This window comes from Folsomia candida, unplaced genomic scaffold (assembly GCF_002217175.1).
Source record: "Folsomia candida strain VU population unplaced genomic scaffold, ASM221717v1 Fcan01_Sc011, whole genome shotgun sequence".
Classification (NCBI taxonomy): Eukaryota; Metazoa; Arthropoda; class Collembola; order Entomobryomorpha; family Isotomidae; genus Folsomia; species Folsomia candida.
The window spans coordinates 138,026-164,775 of record NW_019091203.1 but is presented as its reverse complement, the minus strand read 5'-3'; the positions used below and the strand labels follow the sequence as shown (position 1 = coordinate 164,775).

General features: G+C 36.1%; 4 protein-coding genes across 4 annotated transcripts; 3 read left to right on the top strand and 1 right to left on the bottom strand.

Moving 5' to 3' along the window:
- The first annotated feature begins 3,919 nt into the window (after positions 1-3,919).
- On the top strand, positions 3,920-5,163 carry LOC110854979. The gene is made up of 2 exons (XM_022103406.2): positions 3,920-4,284; positions 4,729-5,163. Exons 1-2 carry the CDS (start codon positions 3,985-3,987, stop codon positions 5,095-5,097), a joined length of 669 nt encoding a protein of 222 aa, XP_021959098.1. The 5' UTR covers positions 3,920-3,984; the 3' UTR covers positions 5,098-5,163.
- A 4,210-nt stretch (positions 5,164-9,373) lies between these two features.
- LOC118437036 (malonyl-[acyl-carrier protein] O-methyltransferase 2-like) lies at positions 9,374-10,666 on the top strand. Its single transcript, XM_035855804.1, has 3 exons — positions 9,374-9,474; positions 9,528-9,667; positions 9,793-10,666. The coding sequence occupies exons 1-3, from the start codon at positions 9,374-9,376 to the stop codon at positions 10,404-10,406; spliced, it is 855 nt and encodes a 284-aa protein (XP_035711697.1). The 3' UTR covers positions 10,407-10,666.
- Positions 10,667-11,556: 890 nt separating this feature from the next.
- On the top strand, positions 11,557-13,189 carry LOC110855109 (astacin-like metalloprotease toxin 5). Its single transcript, XM_022103529.2, has 4 exons — positions 11,557-11,703; positions 11,785-11,934; positions 12,087-12,383; positions 12,840-13,189. Exons 1-4 carry the CDS (start codon positions 11,589-11,591, stop codon positions 13,058-13,060), a joined length of 783 nt encoding a protein of 260 aa, XP_021959221.1. The 5' UTR covers positions 11,557-11,588; the 3' UTR covers positions 13,061-13,189.
- Positions 13,190-16,068: 2,879 nt separating this feature from the next.
- Positions 16,069-26,078, bottom strand: LOC118437035 (heparan sulfate 2-O-sulfotransferase pipe-like). The gene is made up of 4 exons (XM_035855803.1): positions 25,611-26,078; positions 17,406-17,984; positions 17,185-17,294; positions 16,069-16,540 (listed from the first exon to the last, which is right to left on the bottom strand). Exons 1-4 carry the CDS (start codon positions 26,076-26,078, stop codon positions 16,216-16,218), a joined length of 1,482 nt encoding a protein of 493 aa, XP_035711696.1. The 3' UTR covers positions 16,069-16,215.
- Between the last annotated feature and the right edge of the window lie 672 nt (positions 26,079-26,750).

Below are 26,750 nucleotides of genomic sequence, written 5' to 3'. Positions count from 1 at the left end.
AAAATGTTGAAATACCCTGTTTGAAGGTAATGAAGTTATGTGCCATCGAGAAAAAATTTGACCAATGTCAGTAACATATGAAGGTTTTATATGCATATGAAGATGTGACATAAAAAACAACCAATACTTTTGTCTACCGGGTGTATATCATTAAATCTCACTAAATCTCACTCACTAGGGATACCCTTTCTATGATAGTTGAAAAATGAGTTCTAATTTAACTTTTTGCATGTACCATGATATGTTTTGATTCAAAGTGCAAACATTTTTCTGCAAAACCAATTTGCCAATTTTTTAATAGCCTTCAAAGTTGGCGAAAGTGGGGGTGGAATAGGCGGAGTGGGAGCGTGTGGAGATGGGGGCGGTCGTGCCCCCTACTATACACTAAGCACCTGTGACGGTCATTATGATCTGTGTGACGTAAGGAAATCCATCAGTAACTTATGTTTGATAAATTTGGTAACTTATGTTTACCTGAAATTTAATTAAATGTAAGAAAATTTAGTTAAATGAATGAAAAAAATTGATGCATGTTGATGACATTGTGCGAAGTGGTAAGATCAGTTTGCCCAGTTTGCGCACCAAATACTTAAATCCTGTTGTTATTTTAGTCATCAGCTTTTTCTCTTTTGTTAAAAATTCTCTGAAAATTGTTCAATTAAGTAATCATATTAGCAATTACCACTCTAAATATGTCGAAAATCATTAAAGTGTGCGAATTATTACTAGAATTAGTAAAACTAAAATATGACACCGCTGGAGTACCTATAATTGACAGTGGTTTAAATCTAAACGACTTAGCAAGTGAAGGACTGATTTTAATCGAAAATTTACTTAATTTTTCAACCAGTACATTTGAAACGCTCGATTCATTGGAAATTGCCAGTGACGATGAAATTGACATTTACGGTGACAGTGCTGCTCAAACCGACACAACTTCCGAAGAATCGTCATCGGAGGAATGGGAGATTGAAAGTATCGAACGCAATAATTATAATCTCGAGGAAATGATAAAGATAATGGGGGCACGTACGCCCGGTGCAGGGATTGAACCTACAGATGGGCGCGGATTCAAGCCGTACATTAATACCGCTCCACCAAAGTGGTGAAATCGACTTAACTTTCCTTGATTAAGGGATCTATAATAATAGCAGCGACACAGGCACAGATTATAAATTATTCTACTATAGTAACAAAACTTGAACTTGAATTTATAAAAAGACGACAATAAAGATAACACATGATAATCAATATTATTTTATGTGTATAAAGCATTAGACTGAATTTATTATTAAAGACATTAGAAATCTGGTATGAGCTCGTGACACGACGGATAATCGTGATCATTACAAAGACCAAATGATATCGTTCATATCCAGCCAGAGACACAAGAGAGTTTCTGTGTGGTGGTAGTGCACACTTAGAATTTTGTTATTATTTAAGAATTAGCGAATGTCACAAAGTGATCGATAGTGCTACAAATAACTTTTGCAAAGTTTGGTGGCCATATCTATGCCGTTTGACGTCAAATTTATAAATCGTACACTTCAATCCATTTTTAAAACTTTAAAAATGTATATAAATATATAGTATTAAACATGAACAATACAATGCACGCTGGTCCGGAATACTCAATTTGTTGGCCAAAACCTATTCTCACCAATCCGAAAACAAAGTACCGTGTTCAGTACCTTTGACATAGATGTTCAATTTTGGAAAGTTTCATTTGAATTGTTCTACTGGTTATGGCGTTGCGTATGCCTAAACTTGCCTTGTAACATTTGGCTAAATGGGAAAAACTTCAAGTTGAAAATCCTGTCTAGTCCTGTGGTATTTCGAGGAACCATCAATGTATTATTAAACCTTTACATCTCATCTATGAAAACTGCTGCCCCTTTTTGCCCCTTTTGCAAATTGACAGAGAGATTTGGATTTATGTAATAGCAAATTGCCGTAAGCAAAATATCTGAAGTGCTCCAATCATTGTCACGTATGAAATTTTCCAGTGTTCCAAATAACACAATCGCTTCAAAATATATTGCCTATTCCTTGGGGAAGGAAATATGGTAAAACAAACCCCTCGAAAAAATGTATTACGAGCGGGGGAATTTTATAAAGTGGTGGCCCCCTGAGGAGGCATAACTAAATTTATAATTTTGGTCTAATTTTCTTTTTTAATTAAGTTAGAGAGAAGAAATACTTCATAAAACTATAGAATATTGTCATTTCATGAAAATACATCTTCAAAATTATCGAAACAAAACTTTCAAATTTGTGTTTTGACCACACCCCCTGGCAGTTGGTGTGCCGATAATGTTCAAATAATAGTCGGAGTTGTTTAGAGCTTGATCAGACATTTCAAATGACACCCCACTTGATTAGGTAATGCGAGAAAATAAATATGGACCTGTGACCACACCCCCAAGAGGGGGTGGTGGTCAGTTAAAGCTGCATTACTAACTCCCCTTGGAACTTCATATCTCCATTCCCAAGGCAGAATTCGAAAAAATGGAATGGTTCGAGAGCTAGAGGTTTTGGCAAGCAAATAAAGCAATCCGGACCAGTGTGCAATGTAAAAATAAAAATAAAAATCTACTAAATAAATACCAAAGTGTACAGCTTATGAATTGAACGTCAAGTTATATCGACCAGGGTTTCGATTGGTAAAAACAAATTGACCAGGGCAGCGGGGAAAAGTGAGACAATTTTACCACCCACCCAAAATAGGTAGGAAATTGGAAAAATGGAGGAAATGGGAAAAACTTTGGTGTGGGGCAATCCAAAACAACTTCTTTAAACCATGGAATTTTCAAAATTGGACTTTATATTCGTATTCTCCAACAAATTCTGAGAAAATAAGATGGTAATACGGTTCAATTCGAATTTTCTCTAAAATTAACACGTATTCATGTGGAGAAATTGGAAAAACAATCAAAATTGGTCAAAAAGTGCCTGTATTACATATCAAAATTTTCATAAATTCATAAAGATGACGAATATGAAGTTCAATTCAAAAAATGTTTATTATTAAACAAGTTAGCTCTCCCCATAACTAAATACATGAATAGTCATATTTTTTCTTTTTGGACGGTAAACCCCGTTTTTCCCACTTTTTCCCGCCTGTTGTAGTAAGAAATAGTTTTTGACGAAAAAAACGGAACCCTGATGGCCACTCGACTTTAAGTAAAAGTAATTTGTGGCACTAGATCTATCCATCACACTGTGATATTCATTTATTTTTCAATAACAACAAAATTTTAAGTGTGTACTATCACCACACAGCAAACCAATGACATCATGGCATGGACAAGCCTTTCGATGGTTTGAGTTGATTTATTTTACCCTCTTGTATCTCTGGCTGGACATGCCTAAAATAATTTAAAACGGCACATGCTACACAGTGGTGATCGGATGACATTGACTGATGGGCAGATTTATAGTTTGTTTTCAAGCTTATGTTGTTAGGGGTGTTCCATCAATTGTGTACAGAGGGGAGGCAGGCTACAAAGTTTTTGCATATAACTTGCACCACGTGTTACATTTGGGTGTAACCCGTGAGAAGAGGGGTGGGGAAGGGGGGGGGGGTTTAGAAAATCGGGATTTCTGCCTGACATAATGCATGCACATTCCCTAAGCCGAAACGATATTCTGATTACATATTCAATCAATGTCTCAATTAACTCTTATCAAGATTTGCTCACCTCTACGAGTTCGGGTGCAAATAAGCACGTTAAGTACTCGTGACTCGAGAATTACTTATGTTATTTATCAATCACTCACTTGACTTTAAATATTTTACAATGCAAAACGCAACGCAAAACCTCACAGTTTTTGTACATATAACAGAATGTTGTAATTAATTATAAATTCTTTACTGACAGCATAAGATACTTATCCACTCGTGCACTGATAACAGCCCCAATATAAGTGACGATTGCCAATGAACCAAAGCACAGTCAACTTTTGACTAGTTAAATCATCGCAATGTTCTCTCTACGTCAATTTATCTTCCTTGCGACCGTGGTGGCCATGGCGTCAGCCCACATGAGATTCCTCGATCCCCCGGGACGCCCTTCCCTCTGGCGGTTTGAGGAATACAACTATCTCAACCCCGTAATTGTTGGGAACGACGATGAAATGTGGTGCGCCAACATTCGTCAAAATGTGGTCGACAATAGGTGTGGGGTTTGTGGCGACCCTGTCTCTGCCCCGACTCCAAGGCCTTATGAGTACGGTGGGTCCGCTTGGAGGGATGTTGTCGTCAGAAATTACACGGCTGGACAGGTCTGTATTTAGTAAATTAATATTAATTGAAGTCGTACGTGTTCAAAAAATATTTATTCATTTAAGGTGCATTCATTCAAAGCTTTGAAAAAATACTTCTTCATTCATAATTTGGAAAAAAATATTCAATAATTATTCAACATTTATTCATTATTCACCATTCCTTCATTATTCATGTTATTCAAAATTCACATTATTATATGAATTATTCAACTTTCCCTATTTATTAAGCATTGATTTAAAAATGAATGATGACAAAAATATTCATTCATTATTTATTCACGCGAATTGAATAGGTATTCATTTACTAACAAATCAGAATATAATATTCATTCAAAATCTGGAATATTGAATGAATAATTCATTCATTCCTCATTAAATGAATGAATATGAACATGTACCTATGATTGAAGTTTCAGAAAAAAATTACTGGTTTTTACATAGATGATCCCGCTCTACCTGCAATCCTACGCTCCCCACGGGGGAGGTCTTGAAATCCAACTTTGTAATCGCGTCCCAGAGACGGAAGATTGTTTCCAAACCCTAATGCTCAGCAATGGGGACAACATGTGGCAGATGAGCCTTGGTGGGGGAGACTTTGAGCTACATTTCAGTGCCCAACTTCCCGCCGGGGTCACCTGTGACCGGTGCGTCCTACGTTTCCACTGGAGGGGCGCGCAAAATTGGGGAACTTGTGAAAATCCTCCATCTCGGATTTGTGAGTGCGATTACAACTCTGGAAACCCACCTGGCGGGCACGGATGCGGGGAGCAACAAACCTTCCGCGCATGCGCGGATATCTCCATTCATTAATTGATAAATGTCTAATTCCATACACATAGTATGATTAATAAACAAATTTGCATACCTTAAAATTCATTTCGTTTATGGAGGCTATTTTGCTAAAGACATTTTTTTAGAATCGTGAAAATTAGATTACAAAGGAGAAACCGGTAAATATTAATTTGTTGCTATCATATTTAGTGACCGGTCTGTATAAAACCAATTATTTATCTACATCATTGCATGCTTAATTTTAGGAGAGGCAATCCGATCCGAAGTAAACCGATCCGATCCGAAATCCGCGGATTAGTATCGTATTGCATTTTTTCCTGACCCGATCCTAATTCAGTCGGATCGGATTGACTGCTTAATCCGATCGGATCAATCCGACATTAGTCATCGGTTCTGGAATCCGGATGTCGGATTGGTGAATTTGATTTCACATTCCCTAAAAATGTACTGCCTCACTTCACTGGTTCATAACTTGGCTCATTTTTCAAGAAAAAGTTCGTCGGTGGCAATTAATTACAATGGAGGCATCTCTTGTCTGTCGTAATTTTTAAATAATCATGCAGATTTTTTAAACGCTAACTTTTGAATTGTTAACTCTGAAATTAAAAATGTTTGCTTAAAATTGCTTTCCTGAAATAATTTTTAAAAGGTCTGGCCTACAATTTATTATTTATTACAATAAGGGACTGAAGGTATTTCTTAAGTTTGGACAATGCAAAAAAATTTAAATTCATTAGGATTAAAAGTTTTTGATAATTTGATGCCCGAACTTGGACTTTTATATACCTTATTGTCATGTCCGTCCGTCTGTCTCACCGTCTGTTCGTCCGTCTTTCGACAACTATCGAACTAGTTGACCGGTTGACTTGCAATTTTTACCATAAGCATATTAAACAAAGTTAGGAAACGAGTTCGAAGATGGGCGAAATCAGTCCACTGGTTGACCGGTGGGAGTTATCGGAGTGGGTTGGGTGCGGTATTTTGAACCATAATTTCAAAATTGTCGTAGAAATTATGTACACAGTGTGTAAATGCGTCCAAATGGAGGAGTTTAAATTGAAATTTTGTCTGTAGAGACCCTGGGGGACGGACCCATACCACCGATTTTTGAAAATCGTCATATCGAGTGGAAATGTGGCACAGTGGATGTAAATATGAAATACGTCCTAAATGAAGACTATGAATGAATTGAAATTAGGAAACCTTTCATCCGTTCATAATTATTAGCTCACCCTGTGTAGCATAAGAGCTATTGAATTCCTCTGGTCCGTCCATCCGTCCGTCTGTCTGTTATTCTGCACTTTTGGTGCGTTTTCCATCAATGCTCCCGTTTGCTTAGCACCATTTTGGACAACCGTTTGTTAAATACTAATGGTGCTACTTATTTCTTTGTAGTCCTTTCGCAATCGAATTTCCGAATATCTAGGTTCGGACATTAGCGTCATGGATTGTAACTGACAGACAGACAGACGGACGAACAGACAAGAAGAATTCAATAGCTCTCATGCTACGCAGGGTGAACTAATAAAGCGATTTTTAAATTTTTTAACAAAAAGATCACTAAGGAGGGGAGCTTGGGAGGTTGATAATAACAGATCTTGATGCCCTTTGGATATGTGATAGGGTCCTATGAGTGTACTAAAACCCTGAAGTGGTTTGACTCCATGGCCACATTTGCGCCCGCCACACCCACTCAAAGGCGCCCAAAAAACGCTTTCACTCCACTTTTCACTCACTCAAATCCACGCCAAAAATCCAATTTTACTCGGATTTTGAAATTTCTTTCACCAATATACTCCCCGATAGTTGCTTTCTTCAATCCAATATCAAACTCAATTTTTTAGAAATTTTTACTATTTTTAAAATTTAAAATTCTGAATGAGCATTGTTATAGTAATCAACAAGGCAAATTATGCTTGCGAAATAATAATCAGCAAAATTGAGTTTGATATTGTATTGAAGAAAGCAACTATCTGGGAGTATAATGGTGAAAGAAATTTCAAAATCCGAGTAAAATTAGATTTTTGGCGTGGATTTGAGTGAGTGAAAAGTGGAGTGAAAGCGTTTTTTGGGCGCCTTTGAGTGGGTGTGGCGGGCGCAAATGTGGCCATGGAGTCAAACCACTTCAGGGTTTTAGTACACTCATAGGACCCTACCACAGATACAAAGGGCATCGAGATCTGTTATTATCAACCTCGCAAGCTCCCCTCCTAAGGAAATCCTAAATCAAGCACACAGTGCATTCACTTTTTTACCTAAAATTGAGTTCTCCCTCAACTTCTTGCGAGATTTTGAAAGAACAAGAGACTTTCATAAAAAATGGTTGCCATTTTTGAAAACCTGATTAAACTTACCATAAAATCGGACAACTACCATTTCCATAATATTTTTGCGATTCAATTTATAAATGATGACGCACCAAGCCTCCCAACCATGTATTCACTTTTTTTTGCTCACTGTATTATGTATTTCCAGTAGTAAAGTAATGCATTCGCAGAGATTCAGTAGTGTAAGATGCATAATCGCAAAAAATAAGTACATACATACATATGTATTTGACTTGAAAAAAAATGAAATTTTTTTTAGACTAAACGTTTGGTGTAAAAAAAATTTGGTAACTGGTTTGCAAACCAGTAACACAAGAAGTTGTTGTGATAATCACAATAACTACACGTGTGTCTATCTTTTTTGTCTTTTTTGTGTCTGATGAACAAGTTTTTACTACGTATTTATGAAAACCAATGTCGTTGAGTTGACAACAATTAGTAACGTCGGTCATACAAAAAAATGTGACAAACAAATACGTAGTTAAATTTGATCTATCTTCCCCAGCATTCATATTTTAACATTATCCCATGTGGGAAAAATACTAGTGGCGTTCTTCTAATATTTTGCCATAATTGCTCTTTTCACAAGTAAACTTCTTTTGTCACACATATTTACACTCTTAAAAATTTTCACTTCGAATGAAGTAAAATGTCACTCTAATACGTAGTCAAAGTGCTTCGACGCTGCCCGGAGTAATGCGTGTAGCAACTAGTCTGGAGTAAGCGTACTTACTCCGCTCAGAGTTGTAGCATGCTCCAAATTATGCAAAGGGCTTGAACGACACATAGTAAGATGTTACCCTATATGATGCAATTTTGCCCGATTCTAAGTAAACGTGAACACGGTTTGGAGTATATGACTTACTCTGTCCGGGGCTCGCCTTACTAATTTAAAAGTTCAGTTAAAAATGGCAAATATATATTTATGTAATTGATTATTTATTATTTCACAACTATTAAGTTTTACAATCCAATTACTGTCATATGTATGTAGGTTAAAAATAATATTACAGCATGGCAAAAAATGAGATATTAACACTAAACAACCTGAGAAACAGAGTTAAATATTCTGCATAATTTGTCCAATCAATTTGTCCTTGGCAATGGGTGGAAGATTAGGTTGAAAAGGTGGGACGACGTGGATGAGGTCATCTTTTTGAAGGTGTTGTAAAGAATCCGGTTAGATTATTATCTATGTTAAAAAATGTGCAAAAGTTTGGGTTTATTTTGTAAAAATAGAGAATGGAATGAATCTTACCTTTAAACAATTAACAGTATTTTCCAAGATTAAGTGGAATTAATAATCTTTGGATTTCCGTATCACACATTTTTGAAACTTTTGAAATGGGAATTTAAATTTCGGAATTCACGAGGGAAATGTGTATGTAAGTCTGGAATAGACTAACAAACTCCAAGGTAGAAATCAAGAAGGGTGGGCGAATTGCGGCAGGCTTACTCGGAATAAAGTTCGATTAACTTTAATTGGAGTAGTCGTGGACTCATTTTTAAGTTATTCTCAAGTATGGTTCTTTAAGAGTTAAAAGGATCGCTTACTAATATTAGAGCAACTGGATTTACTTTTAAAATACCTTCGTATGCTCAGTTCAGGGTTACAATCTTTTTTACTTTTCGAGAAGTATGGTACATTTTTGAGAGTGTAGTACTTAATTGAACCTGATTCAAGAAAATATTCCCTTAAATATCTACATATATCGATGCCTTCTCAAACTTCATATACCAATCACGCATCATACATACGTTATTCATCCCAGCGCGATCTTCAAGGTTGACAACAATTTAGGAGGCGATCAAATTGCAAGAAAAAAATTCATATAAAAGCCTGGCCTAATCTGCATACATAATCTTGCTCTCAAACATTTAACATCTTTCCCTTCAGTATAATTCATCCCCTGGTAGCCATTCAGAAATACTTAAATATTTTCCACCCGAAATTTCCGCACACAAAGATGGCCAATCTAAATCCAGAACATTACAACACAGCCAACAGCATACAAGTTGACCAGGGTAGTGTGATGATTAATCAAATCTTGCTGGATCATCCGACACGGTAATAAAATTTAAATAAATTTCCGGAAATTCTAACTTTCTCCAATTTCCTAGAATTTTTTCTCTCATAATGGACATCGGCTGTGGAACTGGTAACGTGACGAATGCCCTACGAGAGAAAATTCCGCACGAGAAATTCCATGCTTTTGACAAGGATCCAGATATGATTGCTTTCGCTGTTGGAAATAACCAGAGTTGGGTGATTAAATGGTTTTATGCCCTAGATTAGGGATTAAGGATTAGTTTCTTGGATTAAGATTAGGATTAGAATTGGTCTATATTAATTTCAATTAAAGTGTTATTTTGAATAACACTTTAGGTCCCGACACGATTACCTACGTCATCGATGACATCGCCACCCCATGGGAAAACCTTTGCCAGGAAACTAAATCCTGCGAGGGGCAGGTCGACCTCGCCTTTTCTAATTATGTCCTCCACTGGATAACCGACATTCAACAGGTCATGGAAAACTTGACCCGCTTATTGAAACCGGGTGGCGTCTTCTACTTAAATGTGATCGGGATGCGACCAATTTGCACTTTATTGCCAGAATCCTTAAAATATTTGAAGTTAGGAACAATTCAGTCGCAACTCGAGGAAATGGTGGTTGCATTAAAAAATGCGGGATTAAGGGTCAATCGTCACCATATTATTGAAGATAAGTGGCATTGTCGGAGTGACAAAGAGTACGCGACTTTTTTAAAAATTGTTCCAAACTGTTACTTGGTTCGTATTGAGGCTCAAGTTTGGAAAAGTATCGATACACAGGAAAGAGAACGGATGACCGGGGAGATAGCAAAGGCTGCGCATAAAGTTTATGAGATGGATGCCGTCAAAGTTTTTGAGGAGGGGCAGGATTCGTATGGAATTAGTTATAATGGCTTTAGGGTTGAAGGGATGAAGGAGGCGATAATAGATTCACAATCAAAGTAACGGAGTGTAAAAAATATACGATGCAAGGAAGCCGGTCTTGTTTCGTGTAGCTGGATTTTATTAAAAGAATAACAAATTTAGATAATGTTAATGTAGACATGTGGGAGCATTTATGGGTGAAGAGATTTATGTAAATAACACATATTATTCATATATATTTATTAAATATAATTGCACTTTTGCACAGAGTTGTGCTAAATAATGAATGAATTATTTAAATAACAAATAATTTTTGTTCTCAGAATTATGTAATTTATAAATAGTAAACAACCGCCAAATTTTAAATTTCATTTAAACAATAAATAATAAATAAAATATTAGATTATTTAGATTTGTGTAAATAATTAATTAAAATCGTTACTAATTATTTGGACGGCACGAAGTTAACCGGAATACAAAGAAACAGCAGACAATTAGTGACACTAATTTAGTGTTACCTTTCAGCAGCACCAAGGCTTCAAATAATTATCAGCAAATATTCATCCGAATCGACGCCGACTTTTTCGCTTAAAAAAATATCCAAACCGAACCGAATGATTCGGATTCGGTTTGGATACATTATCCAAAAGTATGATAACCAACTCGACTCCGCCGTGCATATGTAAATGTGTGATACAAATTCAAATGTAATATCTGGACAACTGATCGACCAAAATTCCACTAGAGGCGGGGGGGGGCATGAATTTTATTAAGGTTCGGCGGCTCGTAGGTAGTGGAGGGAAGTGGAGAGTATGTCATTTCGTCTAGGGGATGGCAGCAGGAGTGGAACTCGAACGAATTGCGACTTTAGTGAACTGCATTGAGAGGTAGTTAACCTTCATAATGCAAATAATCCGCTTTTATTAATTACCCCCATTGTCATTTTGGGTACATATTTATCTACATACAGCTGTAGTTTACCACTTTAGTGTATAACCTGCCTCACTTTTGCTGAAAATAATAATACGTTTATGATACATTATGAAACTTTCATAACAAAAGGAAGTATGTATGTCACGGTTCTCTGGAACAGACTTGATTTGATTTGTCTGGCATTGGTTCAATGCCTTAATTACAATAAATTTATGTAGGTACAATAGCTAATGTACGAAAGTACCTTTACTTTAGTTTGTTTGTTCTGTAATTGTGCAGGTGAGCAATTACAGGACAGAGAGCTAGGGGGATTATGCCGAAAATGGGAACATGTTTTTAATCGCAGTAGTAATTTCGGTCTTATTACGTCAGAAGCTTGTAACATGTACTGGTTTGGATTCTTCGTTTGATAAAATTGGGAACACTAGTGGACACAGGAAAGCAGGTAATTCTGAAAGAAACTTAATTCTTAAAACTTAAGTTTGCGTAAATGAATTTGGACTGAAGTGGAATTGTCAATTTGAAGGAGGCCTCGAGGAAGGAATTATTCAAGTCGGAGATATGTTATTTTACGACAACGATTTTTTCAATAATGGGACACTTAAGGGAGCCATAACGACGGCAGAGCGACTGTGGGATGGGGGCGTTATTCCGTACGAAATTGACGAATATTTTGGTAATTGTAGTAAATTTTGAAGTTAAAATAGAAACTAATGTATGCATTTTTTAATTAATCAATTTTTTGGTAATCTAAAATTTTGCAGTTTAAAATAGAAATTTTACATACATAAATCCCAAAATCGCATAAACTTTGATCAATTATCTTAGAAAGGAATTGGCCCCTTATCCTGGAGGCTATGCAACAGTACGAGGATTTCACCTGCGTCAAATTTGTAGCTCGGACGACGGAGGTGAATTACCTCTACATCGAGCAGGGGACCGCTGGGTGTTCAACTTTTGTCGGGAATTTAAGGCGGGGAAAGCAAATATTGCGGTTGGGGCGGGGCTGTCTGTTCATCGGGACTGTGGTGCATGAGCTGGGTCACACGGTCGGTTTCCACCACGAACACAATAGGATCGACAGGGATGAATATATCGACGTTTTGTGGGAGAATATTCAACAAGGTATTGCATATTTTTATGATGGGAACATCCACATACAACGTCATCAACTGGCGAATAGTTTCTGGCACCCTCTCCCATTAACTTAGCACTTGACAAGAAGTGGGTTGGCAAATGTAAAAAAAACTGTTTTGTTTGATGACGTAATATATGGACCTTCCTAAATGAATCTAGCCTAAACGATTTTGGAATATGGACAAGGTTTCGGCGTGAAGTATAAATCCCAGCGTTATTCTGGACTGATTTAATTTGTTGAAAAATAAAAATGAGCCAACGAACAACGAACTTCAAAAAAAAACATTCTGAATTTAGCACTTTTTCAAATTCAGAAACTGACAAAACCCAATTAGAAAAATAAATTAGGTTATTTCGGAATCAAATTCAAATTGCACTTTCAAAAATCTAAGATGTTCACCACACGCGTTTTCATGGTAAACAAATATTTTATCGCATTTTTAGGATCTGAGCGACTATTTGTTAAAACGCCTGCGTCAAAAGAGTGGCTGATTAACGGGTATGATATCGACAGCATCATGCACTACGGGGAGACGGCCTTTTCCAAGGACGGGGTCAGCCCGACGATGAAGAGTAAGGACGGCCGGCCAATTTACGACCCCTGGGGGAAACCTGGTCTCGACTGGAGTGATATTTATAGGATTAATAAGCTTTATAATTGTTAGTGTATCGGTAAAAATTTGACAAGCGAAAATGAGACTGGTTGAGCAACTTGTTTCAATCATCATGTCTGAAAACAATTTGTATTTTATGGTACACTTGATGGGATCGAGTGAGTTTTCTGGAGACCGATCGGGGCTGAAGCATGAAAATGTTGATGAAAAATTGAAAGTATTTTATAAAATCACTTAAGGGGAGAGAAAAAACGTCCAGTTGGAGAAAAAAATTTTAAACAACTTTTTCCCCCCTAAAACACAAAAAAACTGAAAAAATTCATTTTTTGGGGGTACACAAATAATTGTACGCGGTGAAATACATTGGACCATATTCGCATTAATTATTTACATTTTTTATTTGAAAATCAAAATAATGAACAAAATTGTGAAAATTAGTGGTTGACCCTCCCCATAAGTCGGATTGAGTAAATTTTGTACCGTGCGGTTGAGGCTGACGTAGTGAGAAACTCACTTTCTTGCTGGAGTCAAGGGTTTCTTACTAATCCGCACCCTAAATAATTTACTCAATCCGACTTATGGGTAGGGTCAACCACTAATTTTCACAATTTTGTTCAAAATTTTGATTTTCAGGTCAAAAATGTAAATAATTATGGGGAATGCGGTCCAATGTGGTTCACCGCGTAAAATTATTTGTTTACCCCCAAAAAGGGCATTTTTTGCAGTTTTTTTGTGTTTTGGGGGCGAAAAAGTTGTTTAAATTTTTTTTCTCCAACTGGAACTTTTTTCTCTCCCCTTAAGTGATTTTATAAAATACTTTCAATTTTTCACCAACATTTTCATGCTTCAGCCTCGATCGGTCCCCAGCAAACTCACTCGATCCCATCAAGTGTACTGCTCAATGCCTTGCAGCTTCCACGGGTGCTTATATACGATACGTGAATGATGATGCTCACTATTGTAAAGAAATTATTTCTCTGGGATGGAAAATCTCCCGCTCTCGTATACTTCGTGATGTAAATGAGGCCAAACTGAGTCTTTTTCCCTCCCACAGAAATATTTGCTCTGCAATATATCCAGGGCAGGGGCACAGTGTGCGAAACACCAAAAAAGCGGACAAATTACTTTCAGGTTCGAACCCCAGTCGGGGCATTATTTTTATTTGTATTTTTGTTGAGTTTCTAAGGGTGGAGTGTTCAGAAACCACCATCCCTTTGAACTACGATGACCTGGTGACCGTGTGGATGGGATGAAAAGTGCGAAAATTTGATACTTTTCACTTTTCATTCCGTCCACACGGTCACCAGGTCATCGTATTTAGTTCAAAGGGATGGTAGTTTCTGAACGCTCCACCCTTAAAAAGTCAACAAAAATGCAAATAAAAATAATGCCCCGACTGGGGCTCGGACCTGAAAATAATGTGTCCGCTTTTTTAATGTTCCGCACACTGTGCACCTGCCCTGGATATAGTGAGCATCATCGTTCACGTATCGTATATAAGCACCCGTGGAAGCTGCAAGGCATTGAGCCGTATGAACATTTATATTTTTGAGATTTTGCGTCATTTTTTATCATTGTTTCCCATTAAATAGCGAACGTTATGCATTTGTAAATTAATTTTTGAAACGGCGAGATTATTTTTCAGAAATTTTCATTGAATATGAGTAGTGTGAGACGAAAATCCTTTTGGCTTGTGAAAACCGTATTTAGGAAAACTATGTATGTAGACTCAACAGAGTGCAAATTTATTTATTTGAATATGCAAAATGGTAAAATTATAAAGGGTGTTAATAAAGTCCGATCCCATTTTTCCTATAAAAAAGTGAAGGCTAGTATAAAAAAAACTACCCGTGATACTTACAAAAAATGTTCGACATATTTACCTTAGTATTTGGTCTTGTTACCATTTACTTTAACCATGCCCTCAACTCTTTGTTTAAGGCTCTGTGCTAATTTTTCCAATGTGTCTGTGGGAATCGAATTCCATACATCTTGAACTTTTTTTACTAGCTCTTCCCTCGTCCGGGGTTGTGGTTATTTGTATACATTTTCCTTAAGTATGGACCACAGGTTCTCCAGGGGATTCAAATCTGGGCTGTTTCCGGGCCACACCCCCTTGCTCCAGACCGTTGAAACTTGCGTCTTGATGAGACTCAAACTCGCTTTTGCTGTATGGGCTGTAGCACCATCCTGCATGAAAACTATTTTTCTTTCATTCGGAAATATTTCCTTGTTCCCCATGCTATCGAAATAGATAGGTAATATTTTTTCCATATAATACTTTGCATTGACTGTTTGGCCTTTTGGTATGATATGTAGAGGAGTCACGCCACGTGCACAAAATCCACCCGCTACCATAACTTTAAGCCCGAATTTTGGGACTGCTCTTGATGGTACATCCGATTTGTTTTCTGTCCTGTAACGAACATTTTGTTGGTTCAATTTTGGATATAGCTCAATAATAGATTCGTCAGTCCAAAGGATGTGACTGCGCAATTCTTCACCAAGTCTTTTTTCACTCAAATGGCCACTTTTCTGAAGGAGTTCTCCAAATTTCAGACGGTCATCGATATTTTTTTGTGACATGAGAGGTTTTTTGGTTAGTTTGTAAGCTGTGTGACCCCACCTCGTAGATTTCACAAATTTTTGCACGGTCACATAGTTAATTTGCTTCTTCTTCTCTTTATAGCGTTTTGAGTCATTTAACTCCCTTGCACAATTACGTAATGAACTACCGGTTTTCTTGTAAAGTCTGTTTTTAATCATTCTCTTTGTGGTAGGTGACACCTTTCTGGGTCGCCCGGGTCGCTTTTTGTCGTGGACAAAATTTTTGTTCTTCCATTTCCAAACAGTTCTGCGGCTGCAGCCCAATTTTTGCACAATTTCTGCAGGTTTAAACCCCTGCTGATGCAATGTTTGTATCTTAACTCTAAGATGCTCATGACTTACACGTTTAGTTGTTCCTCCCATGGTAAAAATTTGAAATAAATAACTTCACTGGTTCAAAAGTTCCAGCTGAATTTGTAACAACCGCGCTCCAAAAAATTCATGGGATCGGACTTTATTAACACCCTTTATATTTCATCTGCTACATACTTTTGGGGTATACCCTACTCTGGAATATAATGTTTTGCATAATTTTGATATCCTAATTTTTACATATTTTCTATATACTCAGATCCGTTATTTAGCAAACCTTGCTTATTTTATGTTACCACTAATTTTGCAAATTTTGCCTGTCGATGCAACCTTTGTTTGCAAAATTCGTAGAACCTGACCTCATTTCCCATTTCGTCACGGACTAGCTGCTTAACTTCTTCGGGAATGTTGGGTTTCTCCTGATTTTTATTAATAGAGACCATCGTTTCCTTGTTTTTGAGATAAGTTTCCCTTGCACCGGCAAAAACACGGGGGATGTAGGCCTCAAAGACTTCCAGACTGAGGTCGAGTTCCTCCAAGACGCCCACCACGGAATAATATTTGTCCACGTTTTCCATCGCTCTGCTCAACGCCCACGCACCGTTCTTCTCGCTATATGAAATTTAGTCACGTAGAAAAAGTACAAATTTTATTATGGAAATTTCATTTCGTTATTTGGAATTATACAAATAAATGGCAAAAGTAAAGTTTCAAATTCGTATTCATACACTCTTCAAATAATGTTATAATTTTCAATTTTTTCAACACAAAATGCAATACGAATTCTAAATTATGTAAGTAAATATGTAAACTCGAAATCGAGACCAAAGTTATCTTGACAAGGAGTATCGTTTACGCTGTATTTAGTATACACAGTTCACGTAATTGAGACTTATGCATATATATCGTTCAAATGGGTAATTCTAACAGCGCCGTAGCGACATTGGAGAGAGGTGGAGAGACACTCTCCAGGCCGTACGGCCCAAGGGGCCGTATCGTCAGGGTCAACAATAAAATACACTAGATAAGATCAGAAATTAAATGGAATACACTAGATAAGATCAGGGTCAGCAGCAAAATACACTAGGTAAATCAGGGATTCAATAATGTTTGGGGACATAGTGAGGCCGTACCACGGCCAAACTCTCCAGGCCGGACAAAACGGGTCTGAATTCTTAATAGTGGGGACTAACATTGAAAACTTAAACTGTCCAAATGAGAAAACGACAGTTTATTGCTGCTTAAAAATTCCTTACTTGCACCGCTCATCCATCCCACAAAAGAACATCATTTGACTCCACACATTTTCATGTGCCCCCTCAAATCGACACTCGTCATCATTTTGGAGCACACAGGAGGAAAAATCCTAGGAAATTTTACAACAGGTAATTTATTTGAAATTTGTAATCATACATATTTGAATACATTACCCTCTGCAACCACTTTTCGTCCTCCGGCTTGTTGTTCTTCCTCATTTTAGCGACAAAGTTTCTAACCCCTCCCAACCGCATGTAGTAATCCATGAAATCATCCGCTCGACGGGATCCCGCACCATGTTAATGTACACGACGTGGTCGCAACCACCCCCTCCACGCGCAAAGTTGACCATGGCGACATGCTTAGTGTACACGCTAGGAGATTGTTTGGGCAGCTGGCAGAGGAGGTGAGCAAGGTCGGCTTCCTGGGCACAATTCAGCCTGGCCTGCATCCCGGGGTGGGCGGCGTCTTGAAAGAAGGCGACCCCATTTCGGAAGGACAGTCTTCTGATCAGATTTATCATCATGGTGCTCCCTACTTTGGGGACTCGGTTAAAAAATATGAGGTCCGGATTGGCCGAGGTGACGTTAGCGTTTTGAATCGTTTCGGCGAAAAGGGAGCCATTATTTGTGTTGGGATTGATGGAATTGTGCGAGTTTACGCTGGTGCTTTGGAACGCTTCCCCGATAAAGGAACCGTTCGTGGTTGAATTGGGGGATCTGATGTTAACGTTTTGGAACGTCTCAGTGAAAATGGAAACATTTGTGGAAGTATTAGGCGGCGGTGTAATGTTTTCAAGCTTTTCGGCAAAAATTGCACAATTTACTTAGCAAATTAGGAGAACAAGTGCCAGAAAATAAAGGGTGGACATGTTGGACTAGATAGGGACTGAGAAATGGTGACATTTATTGCTAAGAGAGGGTAATAAATATATGCCATAAACTGTTATTTTAGTTACATACATTTATTGTCGTTCTGGAGAGTGATAATCCAGGTTAATTTGTTTCTGTTGGTTGGACTTTACTACCCGGAAGCATAAATAAATAAATAAATTTGCAGTCCGAACTCCACCAGCGATGAGTAAAATGTACCACACACTCCCGTTAATAAATATGTCAATTTCATGGTAATATTCCATAAAAGTAGGGTAAAATGTACATTAATCACATTAATTATTGTATTGTCTCCAGTTCTACGCATGTTGGTCTTATCGCGTATAAATAAATCGTCACCTACATATGCACTGCTTAAACTGGGAACAGTTCGACTAAATCCTTCCTGACAATTCGAACGACCTCGATCATTAAGATTCTTCGATATGAACTTTCCCCACCACTTTGCGTTATTGACATTTTTCGGTGCAACCTGTCAATTCACACAAATGCAGAATATAAAGGTAACAAATAAATGTAGTCTTACAGTGGAGATAATAACGTTGGATATTAGATTTTTGCCAAATTAGCCTCAATCGATCACATATTTAACCTCACTCAAAAGAAAACGGTGTCAATATATGACTTAACCGCCTTGGTTACAATTGTGATTCCGAGTTGTAATGAATTTTTTCCGTCCGGTCATAACATTATAACCGGTATCAAAATCATCATAGCTCGGATTCAACATTGTAACTGTCGCACTCTGTTTTGTGGGATGATCATGCGTGTCAATCTATTGTAAGAGTTGGGACAAAGTTCTTCTTTCTCCCATCTCGCAAGTATAAAACGAGTGACGAGAGACATTTCTGGGTGTCAGTCCGTGGTCGCTTTCTCCTAATAAGCATCTCTATTCCTACCGGTCACAAACATCTTGTCTCAGCTCCCCCAATTATTTACTCCACCTTCTCCTCAAGATAGGAGCTCAACACAGCATCTCTCATAATTCTTCACCACACTTTCACCTTGCCCTCGCCTTAGCCACTCACAAAAGCCGCCCGTGACATTTGGTGTCAGCGGCGAGATAAGTTCTTGCGACGTGAAATTTTAGTCAAATTCTGCAGTAATAGAGTTAAATTCCCGAGAAAAACGGACTTAAAGTGACAAATTTTCACCACATAATGACGGATGCCTGCATTGTTTTATTCAATTTTATTTCGCCCCAATTTTTGACCCCTACTTTCGGTCTTATCCTTTGCCAACTTACAAGATTTTACAATGCACTTGTGCATTGCTTCAAAATAAAATGTCCCTGGGCATTTCCAGATAAATTGAGGCACTTGTGCCTTATCGCGAAAACTAAGGCCTCCGGGCTTTACTTCGAAAAATTTTCAGAATATTCCTTTCTTCAAAATCCCATTTTCGTCCCACATTCCCGAGGAGAATTTCATTACTTCGCCCCATCTCCAATTGACGAAAATTTTGCACCTGTGCAAAAACTACACTACTGACCCGAAGAAACTAGGAAGAATTAACTGGCTCCTGCTTTCATCGCCCTCCAACTATTTTACTTTTGCCAACAAATAATTCCCCTCCCTTTCATACAAGTTGGCGAGAAGAATCTATCATTGCCCGGATAACATTTTTGTACCTGTACAAAACTTCGCGACGTCTACGACGAACTTACCGCTACTAGGAAGAATTTTACAAATCGTAATTTCATCTTTCCACGACCATTTTACCTCTACAAGTCACCCACTTTCTTCACAAAAATTTGAGATAGGAGAATCTATCGTCGCCCCGACTTATAAATCTGTACATGTACAGATCTACGGTCCTCTCTACAACTTTTGATACGTAATTCTACACATCGCTTCGATAAAATTGCAAAAATTCCATCTCCTCCTAAATCTACAAAAAAATGCGAAATTCTTCACTTCTCAAATTTTGCACGTTTGCAAAATTCCGCCTCAAAATTTTGCAATGACGTCTAACATAACCCCAGTCTCAATTCAACCCGAGTCAAGATTTTACACGACTATGAAGAATTCCAGTTTATGTCTCATCTGACCCCCACTTAGCAACACACATGCAACAACTATGCTGACGTTGAAGGAGAAAGTTATAAACTAGCATAAACTACTATTCCTCCACAGTGAAGAGGACAACGACAACTTTCTCTCCGGCCGATTTGAAAGTTTAGTCGCGCAAGGAACCACTGATTGACCCCCACCATAATAAGTTTATGGTTGGTTTCTGTTTAAATACTTTTTACATTTTATTTACATTCACACACTGCAGTAACTTCGCGAGCAGCACAAATTCAAAGAATAAACAGAAAAAATAATAGTATAACAAAATACGGAATAATTGAAAGAATAAACATTAAAAGTATAAACAAAACAGAAGGAAATAATAAAAGTATGAGAAATTAACTAATTGAATATTGAAATTCCTCACTGAGTATAAAATGTTTAACTCTAAAGTGAGATGATACAAATGATTTCGCCCTGGCCAGGCTGTATTTGAATTCCACTCAAGAGCGTAAAATAACGTTTGGCTCGATGACAAGTGATGACTTATTCCGCAACGAAGCGATGATTTATTCCGCAAAAATAGCGATGATTTATTCCGCATAAAGCGATGATTAATTCCGCAAAAAGCGATGATTGAAATAATTCTGCAAAAAGCGATGATTGAAATAATTCCGCAAAAAGCGATGATTGAAATAATTCCGCAAAAAGCGATGATTAAAATATTCCGCAGGGATTGCGATGAAATTAATTGAATATTTATAAAAAAAAAAATTTGCGTAAACAAAGCGCAGATTTGAAAAATGACGTACTGATATTTCAATTTAAATGGCCACTACATAGTACTACAATTATATACTAACTGAAAAATAATTATAAAAAAACGATACATAATTCCCATGAGATAGAAATAGAATCAAATTAAAACATAGCTAAAATACTCAAACTACAATACATAGCATAAGAGAAACATGTTACCAAGAGTGGCGGATTTTGCAAAAAAAGACGGCATGGCGAATATTTGTCAGCAGCACTTTCCTCCAATTCGATTTTTGCATTTGACTCACTGACTTACAAACCATAAGAGAAAAGCAATCTATTTTATTCGTCATTCTGTCGCAACACAAAAGTACTTTACCCGGAACCTAATCCCCTTCAACAACAAAGATTCACATCTCACAACCACGAGGAACCTACTTACTTACGCACTTTCACTTTCTCCCTATTTTCTCCCCTAGACACAGTCGTCAAAATTGACCCAACTCAACTTTTATCTCTGCTACTTTGATTTCATCTCCTTTTTATGGTGCAATAATTCCAAAGATTTGAGAAAAACAAGCTATTCTATTCGCCATTCTCTGTCGGAACAAATTTAGCCAAATGGAGAGAATCCCATTCCTCAACATCAATTGATCCACATTTCCCAGCCACGAACAATAAATTTAATTTTACTTTACTTGGACAACTTACACTCTTATTTTATCTTATACATGTCCTCTTCGTCAATTTTTATGATACCGAATTGTCCTGCTTTAACTTCCTCAATTTCGCTTTGGAAATTTATTATTTAATCTCATTGTCAAGTATTTGGTCCAAACAGAACAACAGAAACATAAAAATTCATCATCGTTTACTACATCTTACTTTCTCCATCACATTCATAAGTTCCTTCTCTTAGAAAAACAAAACTATAAAATTTGACTACTATTTCTATTCGTTTATTTAGTAACGTAACTTAGCAAAATTAAGTTACGCAGCACATCAGAATTCTCTTCATTATTCAAGTCTTTAGATGTTACAATAAAATTAAATAACAAGCACACATCGTTTTACTTGAGCTCCTACTTAAGCTACACACAAAAAATAACCCATAACCCATTTAAAGTTGAAAAAGGAAGTTAATTTAGCAGAGATGATTCACTTATTTATCAGACCAACTTAACACTTATTCCTTCCGCTGTACTTCTATTTTACGACGTTCAATGATTAGATGTCTGTTTCTCCCAAGAATTTATTCACAAATATCAGAATAAGTCAACATCTCCAAAGTCACGACCAATTACATCCCTGGTACAACAACAATCGTATTAAAAACAAGAATAACTACAAATTCTCTTCATCAATGTCTTGTTGGTAGGGATTTAGTAAGGAAATAAAAAATTCGCAAACTAAGAAAAAAATGAATAAATCTACCTCCTCGCTCAATTAAATTCTATGCAAAATAAGCTATAACTTTCCACCTTACTTATAATACTTTGCATTTCCACCTTATCTAACTATGAAATAGATATGTAAATCGACTCATCTCTTAATTATAACGCTATTTGATAAGTCATTTTCCAATCCAATAAATTCAGACCAAATTATGTAATACATGACGGAGAATGTTACTTTCACTTTATTACGTATAAGTGAACAGAACTAAAGAAAAAGTATAAATATAAATAACTTGAGGAATGTATCAATACGTAAATGATAAACTGAATCGACGAAAACTATATCGATCAATGAACAAAGCGGTGAATAAATCAATGAAGAAAGATTCATTGAAAATAATAAATAAATCAATCAAATCAATGAAAAACAATTAAGATGTCAATTTAGAAAACATAAATAGACAAAGAAACTACTAAATTGAAAAATAATAAATACTAAGTAAAATAAAGTCTACAAATATGTAACCTAGATAAATACAGAAATAAATACAATTATGTAAATCGTTGAACTAAATATACAAATAACTCAATAAGCAATAAACCAATACGTAAATAAGTACGATTAGAGAATTAAAATAAGTATAAAGTTAATAAGTAACGATTAGTCAACATGTCAATATCCAGAAAATAACAAAAATAAGTAGGAATTAAGAAACAATTTAATTAAAATAAAGAATTATACCACTGATAAAAAATTCATAATAAGGAACTGAAAATCTATATAAATACATAACCATTAAATCACATCGTAAACATTTAAATAATAGTTAATTAATCACTAATTATCGAGAAATTAGCACTTCAAGATAAATAATTAAGTAATTAATATCGTTAAATGATTAATTATTAAAATATTGCTGTTAACTTGCTGTAACTTTAATACCAACTGTACTAAGTAAACATCAAACATGATAATGGATTTAAAGTGTGACGACGACGAGGACGCTCTTCTCACCACACTTTGACCTCGAGAGGACGCTCAAAGGGTCACATGCTGGGAACTATTTGGATTTTGGGGACGCTCAATCTTCACATCGAACCTAGCATCCATTAGTTCTGATGTTCGTTTGCAACGGTTTATTATCATTTAATTTTCAAATACCGATTCGCGCAGCGAAGGGGCCCGAAGAATTGGAGCATAACCGAAGAAGAATTTGGGCGAAGAAATGACTTTAACATATAAATAAAATATAAATAAAATCACAAAATTCGGCACCTGTGCTGAACCCAAATTATAACTAATTCCCCTCTGATTTGTTCACTTCCATCTTAACTCTCACTAAGGATCAGGATAACCGACCGATTACATGGACATTAAATGGAGCAATACCGAAAGGCGCAGATAAGAATGTGCGCGAAGACTTGGATCAATACCGAAAGGCCCTAAGAAGAATATGGGCGAAGATGACAAAAAATACCGATCAAAATAGATAAACAATAATAAACAAAATTCAGCACTTGTGCTGAACACAAAACCAAAAAAAAATACACATCCGATTTCCCTGCTTTCCCCAACGCAAACGTCTAGGACTAATCGACAGATTATTATCAACCTCCAGGGATGACTCCTCCCAACGACTTCCAACCTAATTTAAGCTGGATTTCCGCTGACCTCTATTGGACGAGTTCCACTACAATTTTCATCTATTCCATTTCTCATCTAGACAGCCTATCAACTTTCTCCCCACCGAACCTGCACCATGAGGATGACATTTGATCTATGAGTGTAACTTGAATTCATAACTTCACCCAAGAAAATTAAAACAAAAAAATTATTGCGTTTTGGTATGAAAAATAATAGTTCAAGTATGTAATTTACACATGAATGGATTGTTAATAGTATTTGAGATACTGATATTTTGTGATGAAATGATTCAATTTTCCGTAATACCAATAGTGTCGTAACACTTCTTGCGTTTAAATTTCATTAAATGGGTCACTTATTCATCAAAATATCACGACTTATAAATTAGAACTTGAATTTATAGCAGAATATGTGCCAACATGTCATGTCAAATTTATATTAAATGTCATTTAAATGAGTTAATTATTGTGTTTTAACTACAAAATATACTATATACAAAATTTACAATTTATTCACAATACTCAGTTGAGCGATATTTACATCCCACAATAACATGTACATTAAATGTCCTATAATTCTCATACGTATGTTGGTCACTGAAATCTTTACACAATATAACAATGAGTATGTATTTCAACACAAATTCCACCAAAAATGTAGTAAGTCTTTATACAATATGTAAATGAGCATTAAAACACAATAACAAAAAATATAAGTTCCAGAATTTAGAAATTTTACATAATGATTATTAAGAGTGTATGCAGATTTAAATTTATGGAATATCATTTAGTGTGGGAGTACATATTACGTATGCATTAATATTATATGTACGTGTAAATTTTTAATATGTATATATATTTTACATGAGTAAATTATTATTAAGAGTATAGATTATTATTATGAGTATTACAAATTAATCTGAGTTGCTACGAATATTAGATACGTATACAGTATTATGCAAGCTTTATCTGAGTTTGACATGTAAATATGAACTACTTAATGTGACAGATAAATTAATACCAAGTTGTATTGAATATGTATTCAGGTTGGATGTGAATACCCAGAGTTAAATAGCATTCGGTATAAATATAAATTCCTATTATGAGTATTTAGGCTGGACATAAGAAACAACAATTATTAAGTATTTACATATATGTATACATACAGAAAGTCAAAAAAATTATTCAGGTTAGACATTTTTTGTGTTTTTGCACGAATTTCGAGCTATACGTATATATTGGCAATATATATTATGAAAAGTGTATATACATTCGAATAGGGGGACAAGCTCCAATAATCTTTTAGTGTGCTTACACATTTATGCACTTCTTATCCTATTAATACGTATACATGAGTACAGGGCATACATATGCATCATCATTAAAAATTGTATATACATTGGATATATGTATCTAATATTGCAAGTTTGTATATAGTTCGGACAAATATACAAATCAATTTGAAGCATGTTTGCATATTAAATATCACTAGCTTTGATAAGAGAGTATACATTTATATTTACAGTATTTTCTCAGTATGCATGAATATCGGAAACACATACGTGTGCAATTTTATTACGAATATACGTCCATAAACCAGTACTAGCTATTCTTTAGTGTGCATGTGCATTTCTTATAATCTCTCCCAGCTTTATTTCTGTCTGTACTTTTGCTCTAACATTTTTCGCCCGTTTGCACGTAATTTATCTCGCTCACTAACGTTCAATACTCGCTTCTTTAAATTTGCTAGAGCAACCTTAGAAAACTCGTACAATTCAAATCTCGCGAAAAAAATGCAGAAAACCCCACAATCATTATTATTAGATGCTTGTTGGACTTTCTTGTTCGCACTAGCTTTACATTTGGATGGTCCTTCAATAGCTTCAAACGTGAAATCCAAGTCCAAATACTCTTTAAATGCTTTTACTAGGGCCACTCCTAGTTCATAAAAACACTTAAGATGAGGCAATTCTGTTCTGCTATTGTGATGCGAATTATTCGCATCATATAATCTCATGCTTAAGCGTGGCTTATCCACTACCAACAGACAGGCGTGAGCAGGTCTGAACGGCACGTTCTCTTCTTCATTGTAGCCTAATTTTGAGAAAGGAGGAAAATCTGCAGGCACATCTAACAATATGAGAATTTTCTCCCAACTTGTGATTTCTCTATCTTTCAATGCTTGCATCCAGTAGTGTGAGATGACAACTGATTCTATGTAAGTGGACGGTAGCAAAATTGAATCGGGTGTCCACAACTAAAATTAACAACCAGAGTCATGCATTAATTCTGCATACGTACACTTTCCCGTATATAGATACACACAAGAGTTGCATAATAGCCTGAGTACATCATTCATTACTCATTTATGTACGTATTAATTAAAGCTGTTGGGAACCCTAGCTTCCACTCGAGTAATTAATAAATTCCTCAATTTAAAGTATTCATTTTGGCAGTCATGTAGATAAGTGCACATTTAAATTTTGATATGAAATTTTAATTGCAAATTTAATTGCTAATTTTAATAAAATTGGCACTAATTATTTAAATCAATCCTTATTACTCGTTAAACTTTCTCTTACTTGAGGAATTAATTACTACAAAGCTACATATATAATTATTTTACTGGAAATTATATTCGCTTACCAACACCTTGGTCTGCATGCTCTCTTAAATTTCATCCTCCAATATCATTCTGAGAATACCGTAAGAAATTGCTTCGCGCTCTGCACTTTTCTTATTTATGGCATATTCTTGAAGTAATATCAAGCTTTGATGGCTCCGATTTTCTATAATCTGCCAGGGAAGCCAACATACTTTCCACTACATCAAACGTTTTCAATATATCTGACTTAGATTT